General features: G+C 59.5%; 1 protein-coding gene across 1 annotated transcript; it reads left to right on the top strand.

The window, feature by feature from the left end:
• Window positions 1-1,020: 1,020 nt before the first annotated feature.
• Window positions 1,021-6,228, top strand: LOC115280703. The gene is made up of 4 exons (XM_029925768.1): window positions 1,021-1,124; window positions 4,582-4,749; window positions 5,220-5,351; window positions 5,981-6,228. Exons 1-4 carry the CDS (start codon window positions 1,052-1,054, stop codon window positions 6,115-6,117), a joined length of 510 nt encoding a protein of 169 aa, XP_029781628.1. The 5' UTR covers window positions 1,021-1,051; the 3' UTR covers window positions 6,118-6,228.
• Window positions 6,229-9,232: the final 3,004 nt, after the last annotated feature.

The following is a 9,232-nucleotide window of genomic DNA, read 5'->3' as shown; positions in this document are numbered from 1 at the left end:
GAGCCAGCGGACGAGCGTGCTCGACCCGGCGACCCGGCGCCAGCAGGGAGCGGCGGCTGGGCCTCGGAGTCCTGTGACATTGAAGCCGGCCGGCGGGGGGTTCGGGGTTCGGGGGCCTCAGGCTCGCGGCCGGCGTGCTGTCCCGCAGCATCCCGTCTGGCTGCACGGGCGCCGCCCTGGCCGCGGGCTAGTTTCGGGCTCTGACCTTGGACGCCCGCAGGCCGAGGGCGGGGCCAGGGGTGGGCGCTGCAGCCTCAGCGCGCAGCCCTCCCGCTACGGATGCCCCACCGCCCCGGTTTAACGGGGCCCGGGAGCCCCCCCCCCCCCGCGCTGGCCGGGCCCGGGGAAAGAAGACACCGGGTGCGACCCAGTTCGGCTCTGACGTCATGCTTGTGTTTATTCTGCATCTTCTGAATGGGTTTGGCGTCCGTTTCGTCGTCTGCAGTCCCCTGGAGGGTCCCGGTTGAAGGAGGGGGAGTTAGGGGAGATGGGCCCGAGGCTGCAAAGACCCTGGTGAGAGGTGGGCCATCCAAGTCATCTGTGGTCCGCAAACACTGGCTGTGGACCAGGCCATCTTTGCAGCGTCTTTGTGTGATGTCTTCGTATTCTAGGCACATGCTAGGGTTTTAACCAAATGCTCATTTGCATGCAGTGCATGCCGGTACCTTTGAGCTGTTTACCCTTTTCCTCCAAACAGTGGAGCCCATCGAGGCAGCTCAGCGCCTTAAGGTTTAGCTTCCTCAGTGTCCTCAGTAAAATTTCATCTCCGCGTTTTTTAACAGAGCCGGTTTTCTGCTAATTTCCAGTCGTGGGTATGTATTATTGGCATTTGGTTTTACACGAGGTTTCATAAAAACATGTCGATTGCTAGGAAAACTCTCATCCTCGGGTATTTCGTGAATTTAGAGCCAGTAATGAAGAAACGATGGATCATGTATGTTGGAGGGAAGAAATGAAAAAAGGTGCATGAACTTCCCAAATGCACCGATGGGCATTCCCAATCGGTGTTTGCCCTTGTTCATACGGAAGCTGTGCGTTTTTCTCTTTCAGAATGTTGGCCGCCAGAGTGTTTAGCCTTATTGGCAAGCGGGCGATTTCCACCTCCGTGTGTGTCCGAGCGCATGGTAAGTGCAATTTTTTTAAATAGGCTGAGCTCGTTTCATTTTGCTCCCACTTGGTGTGAGCCCCTGTGCTGGGATTTCAAAACAGATCCTCTAAGGTGGCCGCAGTCCTGATTCTAGATTACAGGGCGTACATGAATCATGGTTTTTTTTTAAATAATAGTTTATTGTCAAATTGGTTTCCATATAATTATAACCCAGTGCTCATCCCCACAAGTGCCCCCCTCCATGACCATCACCCCCTCCTCCTCTCCCCCCCTTCAGCCCTCAGTTCGTTCTCAGTATGCAGTAGTCTCTCATGATTTGTGTCCCTCTCTCTCCCCAACTCTCTTTCCTCCTTCTCCCCATGGTCTCCTATTAGATTTCTCCTGTTAGACCTATGAATGCAAACATATGGTATCTGTCCTTCTCTGCCTGACTTATTTCACTTAGCATGACACCCTCGAGGTCCATCCACTTTCCTACAAATGGCCAGATTTCATTCTTCCTCATTGCCATGTAGGACTCCATTGTATATATATACCACATCTTGATCCATTCATCAGGTGATGGACATTTAGGCTCTTTCCATGATTTGGCTATTGTTGACAGTGCCGCGATGAACATTGGGGTACGTGTGCTCCTGTGCATCAAATCATGTTCAACACCAGTCCGAATCTTTGCTTATACTGGTATTTCTCCCCTTTTCCTTACCTTCTCTTTTTTTTTCAGGTTCGAGTTCTACCCCTTCCAAGAGATCTCCACCATACATGACTTTATTGATCTCCTCTCTCCCCTCCCCCCAAAGACTCCCAACCATTTAATCTCTGATACTGTTTACATTATTGACAATGGAAGGGAGGGAGCTTGGACTTGTGGCCTGAGCAGAATTTAATCTCGTTTGTCGGGGATGAGCCACTTCTGTGTTGGAATCTCTTTTCTCAGCTGAAATATACATAAAGAGCTTAGTTCCTAAAGAGCTTAGTTCGGTGCCTGGCACAGAGCAAGTTTAGTTCTGCATTTGAGGATCGAAAGAATACAAGATGGAATCTTTAGCCACAGGACGTTTGCAATCCAGAGAGGAACAGACAGGGGACAGTGTTTGAGGAGGTGATATGCCCCCGGGGGGAGACCTCCAGCCTGGCCTGGGGCTCAGGGGCGGTGCCTGGAGAAGCAGCTTCACTGCTGAAGGCCTCGGGGGTTCAACCTTATATTCCAGAGGAGAATGGCTAGCATGGCAGAGGGAAAGCCAGCGAAGGGACAACATGCAAATTAGCCTGGCAGGTTGTGGTCGTGAGGGGTCAAGTGCAAGGCTTGAGTAATGACCTTGGAGAGCAGGGCTTATAAGTCCAGGGGCTTGAGAACCAGTAACTGCTCCTGCCTCAGCTGCCTTAATGTGTGAGTTTCCCCTTGAAGTCGCGTCCTCGAGTTGGTGCAGCCGTCTGCTGTCTTCGTTTTCCTCCTCTATTTTCCTGCTCCGGGTATCGCTGTGGACGCAGGTCAGGGAGTGAGAGTACCATTGAAATGTTTGTTATGTAATAAAGACAAGGTTGCCGTTGGATTAGTGCACGTGGAGTGACACACTCCACTCTAGGAAGCCGGGGCATCGGGGGCTCAGTCAGTTAAGTGTCCAAGCCTTGATTACAGCTCAGGGCACGATCTCACGGTCGTGGGGTTGGGCCCTGCGTTGGGCTCTACTCGGATAGCGAGCAGTCTGCTTGGGATTCCTTTCTCCCTGTCTCAAATTAAATAAATAAAAAAGAAAAACCTAGGAAGTCACTCAGGATAGATTATATTTTGTTTCTGTTTTGGCTTTGCTTACGTATGTTCTCAGTTTTAATTTAGTTTGTTCGAGGTGCAGCATACGGAAAGTGACGTTTGTCTTTTCTGAGTGTAATGTCCCATGGGTCTGATAAGTGCACACAGTTGTGTAACAGTGGTGGCGGTCACAGGACGGCAGTGTTCCCTCGCCCCCAGAAGTTTCTCTGTGTCCCCTTGGTCAGTCTGACCTTTCACAAGAAGCCACCTTCTTTCTCTTTACGGCGGTATTGGCCAGAACTTGGCTTAGGCACGGTTTTGACAGAGGAAGTTAAGTTGGGGCCCTTTTGAGATCCTACAGCCGGCCTCTGACCTGATCACAGGGTGCTCATAAAGGGGAGTGACAGACCCAAACCCGCCCTCCCGGCTTGCTCGGGGTCCCCCTCCCCCCATGGGTAGTTCTGCCTGCGCCTCTGTTTCTGCCTCAGCTCTGCAGTTGTGGGCAGGGCGCGGCCTCGGTGCCAGGTGACTTTAGAATAGCCTTTCCTCCGCGCCCACTATAAGGGGCTGCCTGCCCGGCGCCCCCCTGCTTTCTCTGCCGGGAGGGCCAACACAGGTTCCTGTGCACCGTCCGTCTCCGCTTCCAGAGTGCGAGAACCTGCCTTTGTCCTCTGCTGTGTCTTGAGCACACAGGACGCAGGTGGAGAAAACTGCAGTCCATTGGATGAATCTTGTCCATTTTTTTTTTAATGTTTATTTTTGGGGAGGGAAAGAACTTGTGCCTGCAGGAGCAGGGAGGGGCAGGCGGTCCAAGCAGGCTTTGCCCTGTCAGCACAGAGCCCAGTGTGGGGCTCAAACTCACGTACCTGAGCCGGGATCGGGAGTCAGACGCTTAACCGACCGAGCCCCCCGGGCGCCCCGTCCTCTCGTGTTTAGCTTTCGCACGAGGTACCTGAACACACGGACCGGCTTCCCGTGAGAAATAGCAACGCCGTGGAGCACCTCCGCTGAGGCTCTGTAAAAACGAGTGGACTAAAAGGAACAAGCGTTTACACGTCCTGAGCCCTTGTCCTGTAAGGTCTGTCCGCTTCTGGCCCGTGGGCCCCGCGGGTGCCGTCTGAGTCCCCGACTCCGCGGTCCCAGAGCCTCGGTTAGCACGGAGCAGGCGCCCAGCAAACATTCCGGAACCCGTGAACAGATGACCCCTGGGGCATGGGGGGGTGGTCGAGGTCGTTGTCTGTTGGGCACAGATTGCTTTTGTACAGTAAACAGCGCCCACGTCTCGGTGTCTGACCTTTGGACGCTTGTTTCTTTTATGGGTTTTCTGTGGGCTTTGCTCTGACTCCTTAGTTTGAGTCTCCTGCAGAAGGGCCTGCGTGGAGCCTGGCGGGGCGTCCCGAGAGCTGGGCGTGCCCCCTGCGCGGCGCTGGTCCTGTGTGGCCCGGTACTGGGTGGCGCCGCGGCCTCCGGCGGCAGGGGGCCTGGCAGACGCGTGCCGGCTGCGAGCAGAGCCGCGGATTCCTGGCTGCCCGGCACCCCGTTCTGCCGTCTGGGCCACGCAGGGCAGGCCTGCTCCCCGCTCCCCACGACGGTCCGTCGGCCGTTTGAGGTCGTGGCCTCAGCTCCCTGGGATGAGTGAGGTCGACGGGTGCACGCACCTGTCCTTGCCTTGGTCCCTCAGAACCTGTGCGGATTTTCAAACACCTGGCCCTGTGTTCTGTAGGAAGCGTCGTGAAGAGTGAAGATTATGCTCTTCCAAGTTACGTGGACCGGCGCGACTACCCCCTGCCCGACGTGGCGCACGTCAAGACCCTCTCCGCCAGCCAGAAGGCCTTGAAGGAGAAGGAGAAGGCCCCCTGGAGCAGCCTGTCCATCGATGAGAAAGTCGAACGTGTGTGTCGCAGCAGGCTTGTTGGCAAACGTGGGAGAGAGGGTTTCTACCAGGTTCTGGGCTGTGTGTTGGGGGTGCTGCCCGGAGGCCTGCAGGGTCGCGTCCCGTGGGCTGGTTCCGGGGCCCCCGCTCTGGGGGCTGGCCGCCCCCTGCCCAGGCCCCGGGGGGCAGCATGGACGCGGACGTGGGGCGGCCGGGGGTGGGGTGTGTGGACGCAGCCCGGCGGCTCTGCCGGGTGGGCCGTGTCCGCTGGGACTTGCCGACGGAGGGTCAGCACAGTGAGTGGCCGTCGGGGCCGAGGGGCTGAAGCTGTGGGGGGTCAGCGGGTCCCGCACCGTGACCCGGAGAAGGAGCCTGGTTTAGTGGGTTCTTCCTGCTCGAAGCAGACTTGGCACGTTTGTCCCGCCCGCGTCCCATGTGGGGCGCAGAGGTGCGCGCCCCGGCCCGCCGACGCCCCGCTCTCTCCCCAGTGTACCGCATCAAGTTCAACGAGAGCTTCGCGGAGATGAACCGCAGCACGAACCAGTGGAAGACGGTCGTGGGCACCGCCCTGTTCTTCATCGGCTTCACCGCGCTCATCATCATCTGGGAGAAGCACTACAGTGAGTGCGGGGGCGGGGGCTGCAGCGTCCCGGGGTCCGGCTCCCGTTTACCGCCCCGGCCTGAGCCACAGTCCGGCGCACTGACGGCGGGCGGTGCTGGGTAGGGGTGCCCGCCTGCCCCGTGGGGCGCACCGTGGTGCCCCAGCGCGGTGGCGACTCCCCGGCCCCCCGGGTGGGGGAAAGGGCCCCCTTTTACCGCAGGGCCGTTTCAGCCAAGTCGGGCCTGGTCTCCGCAAGCGGACCCACAGCGCCTGTCCTGGGTTCCTCGTGTCCCCGTCCCGAACGGCTGTGCCTGCGGTCTGACCGTGGACGTGTTACTCACGCCCGTGTGTGTGGTCTCACAGGTCACTTTTGGCCTGCGTGCTCCTGCTGGACCAGACCCCGGGTCTCCGTCCTACAGAGCAGACGTGCTGCTCGTGGCTTGTGTTTTATGGGTAACCTTTTGCCGACTAAGAATAATTTGGAAATAGCAAGAGTTGTCGGTGCCCAGAATCCAAAGCCTGTGTGTGTGTGCGGGGCGGGGGGGGGGCGCCGAGTGGCAGAGGACGTGGCCAGCTGCCGCCCGGCGTGTCGGGAGAGACCTGGAAGCCGCGGGCGGCGGCGGCTCAGGCTCTCGTTCCCGGCTGCAGTGTACGGCCCCATCCCACACACCTTTGAGGAGGAGTGGGTGGCCAAGCAGACCAAGAGGATGCTGGACATGAAGGTCAGCCCGATCCAGGGCTTCGCGGCCAAGTGGGACTACGACAAGAATGAGTGGAAGAAGTAGGAGCCCGTCTGCCCCGCCGGAGCCTTCTCCCGTCTGCCCCGCCGGAGCCTTCTCCCGTCCCGCCGCCGCCCGCGGCTCGGCGCCGGCGCTAATAAACGCAGCTTCCGTGAACCCGCGGTGGGCGCCTCTTTGATGACTGTCCGCGAAGGGGCCCGTGGTCCAGAAGGCCCGCCCGGGTGTCGCTGTGAATCCGTCTCGGGCACAAAGGAAAGGGCAGAAGTTGTCTGGGGGCGTCACGTAGAAGCTAGAAACGTAGGTTCTCTGGGACGGGTGGTGTTTCGGTTTTTGACCAGAGATTTTCATGAGAGTAAGACCCCGTCCTGGCAGCTGGAGCAGCCGTGGGGCCGCCGCTCTCTTCCTCCTGGGGCCGCCCTTCCCCTTGAGGTGTCCGCACTGCTTGGAGCGGGGGACCGCAAGCTCGGGGACGGGGGCGGCAGGCTGAGTGCCAGCGGGACGGCCCTGCTCCCCCGGCTGCTCCCGGCCCGTCCAGCGCCATCCCGGCCCCAGCAGGCCCCCTGGGGCTCCCGGCCCGCTGCCCCAGCCACTCTGCCCACCTGACCCCCCCACCGGTCCCCAGACCCCAGGAGCCGCGGAGGGTGGGGGTCCCCAGAGGGTGGGGGACGGCCTATGAGAAGCACAGCTGTAACCGGGGGTGGGGGGTTGGCCAGAGCTCCATCAGAGGCCGTCCCGGAAGGGGGCCTGTGGCCCTTAGAAGGCCTGAACTAAGCTGCTGAAAATTCAGAGCAGGTGGAGTGGAGGCTGATGGTGCCCTCCTGAAGCGCTGGGGATGCCCGCTCCCCGCGAGGCCCTCCCGCCCTGGGGGAAGGGGTGCTGGGATCTGCAGGGTTTGGGGGTCTGGCTCCGAGGCCTCTGGATGGCCTCACCTACAAGTCTCGGGTCCCCCTGCTAGACGGCACCATTTCAGCACTCTTGCAGGGTGGGCACCTGCAGGGGGCTGGGTGCCCGACGTGGCCCAGGGTCACTCCTGACTCTTGACCCTTAAACGACCGCTGACTGAGCACCTACCTGGTCGGGCGCTTCAAGGCCACCTCCCTCCGCAGAAGAACCCCGACAGGAAGGGGCCTTTACCCTGGGCGAGAAATGGGGGCTGTGCCTGAGGAGCTCCGAGCATGTGGGACACTGTTCCAAGGTTCCTCTGACCCCTGGAAGGCTCCTGGAGCCTGGGGCCTTCCTCGGGCCTAACCAGAGACTTGCTCTCGAACTTGCTAAGAGGATTCGACTTGTACTTCAGTGTCAGGACCCGAAATGGGACCAGAGTCCTGTTGTCTGTGTCCTTGTCCCTTTCCTGCCAGTGTCCTGGAAATTGGGGAGGGAACAGGGCTCGCTCTGGCGTCAGCCGGCCATCCTTAGGCCAGAGGTCTAGTTGACCATCGCTCCGTTCCCTGCACGCTGTGGGCTGGGACGAGCTGACCTTGGGGCCCTTCTCACCGGGCTCATGGGGACACGGGGGACCAGGAAACCATGGGCAGAATGGGAGGCTTCGGTGGTGCTCCTCAGGGATGGAGCCGCGGGTGGGGGTGGGAACAAGTTGGGGCTGGTTGGGGAAGGGCTCACTGGGGATGAGGATGCCAAGAACCACATGGGGAGAGGAGCCAAGAACCAGAAGCCTGGAGTGGGCGGGTGGCAGGCGGGACAGTCCTAGCCCCACGCCCTGGGGGACGGAGCTGAGAGCCCACCAGTGGGGCTGAAGCGCTGAGAGGGGAGAATGGAAGCTGGGTGGGGCTCTGGGACCGCCAGGGAGGCGGGGGGTCCCTGCGCCCCTAGGCGTGGGGCTCCAGACAGACCCGGGCGCTTGGTCTCCGCGCGGGCCGGCGGCAGAGCCCCTGCCTGGCTGCGCCTCACGTGCTGCTCCTGCGAATGCGCCGCGTCCCTCCTCGCTGTTTTTGCCTCTCGCTCGTGTTCACCTTGTTACCAGCTGGCAGCTCCCCACCTGCACAATTTAAAGGTCATGGGGCGCCTGGGGGGCTCAGCCAACTGAGGGTTGGACTCGTGAATGTGGTTCAGGTCGTGATCCCAGAGTCATGGGATGGAGGCCTGCATTGGGCTCTGCTGAGTGTGGAGGCTGCTTAACTTCTCTCTCACTCTCTCTCCCTCCTTCCTCTCTCTCCTCTCTCTCTCTGTCTCTCTCTCCTCTCCCCCTTTCCCCTGCTCTTTCTCTAAAAATAAAAATAAAAATAAAAGTAATAATAGTAATAAAATTAAAGTCACTCCTTGCAAAGGGACAGCCAACAGCACACTCCTGAAACGACCCTAGAAGGCGGAAGGCTCTGGCACAAGAGTTTGTCTAGAAGGATACCATCAGGGAGGATGACAAAGGGCAGAGAAGGGCGGCAGGGCAGGGGGGCGGGGAGAAGGGGGCTGAACTCTGAAGGGAGTGAGCGGGGAGAAGGAAGGGCCAAGGGTCCAGGAGCTGCGAGGGCGAGACCGCCCCAGCGCCCCCAACCCAGCCCTGGGGCTGATGGCACAGGGCGGGAGTCTAGGAGGCTGCGGTGATGTGCTTCCTGAGTTTCGATGGCCGCCGCGTAGGAACGGGAGCTAGAGAGCGAAGCCCAGCTCCGTACTGACCAGACCTGTCAGAGAGGGAGGCACGGGGGCACTCTGGGGGGAACCCCTCCGGTGACGGAGACTGGAAGACGGAAGTCATGAATGTCAACTATGGCTCTGTGACCAGTCCACGTCTTGTCTGCTCCCGTGTCCAGTCTGCTTCCTGTCCTGTTCCTTCGGTCAGCTTCCTGTCTGCTTCCTGTAACCTGCTTCCTGTCTCCTTCCTGTCCGCTTCCTGTGACCTATCTGCTTCCTATAACTTGTCCACTTCCTGTGTGCTTCCTATAATTTGTCTGCTTCCTGTCTACTCCTGTGTCCTATCTGCTTCCTGTGACCTGCCTGCTTCCTATTTCCTGTCTGCTTATAATTTGCTTCCTGTCTGCTCCAGTGTCCTATCTGCTTTCTAGAACTTGTCGGCTTCCTGTCGGCTTCCGGTCGCCTTGCGCTCTGCGTCTCTGTACCTCTTGGGTGTTTGCGCCCAAGCTTCTTCAAGACCCAGTAGTGGTGCTCCCTTCCGGCACAGCAGCGGGGTCTGGTTCTCGGTCTTTCC

The sequence above is a fragment of the Suricata suricatta genome, chromosome 16, assembly GCF_006229205.1.
Source record: "Suricata suricatta isolate VVHF042 chromosome 16, meerkat_22Aug2017_6uvM2_HiC, whole genome shotgun sequence".
Lineage (NCBI taxonomy): Eukaryota > Metazoa > Chordata > Mammalia > Carnivora > Herpestidae > Suricata > Suricata suricatta.
This window is presented reverse-complemented; position numbering and strand designations above follow the sequence as displayed.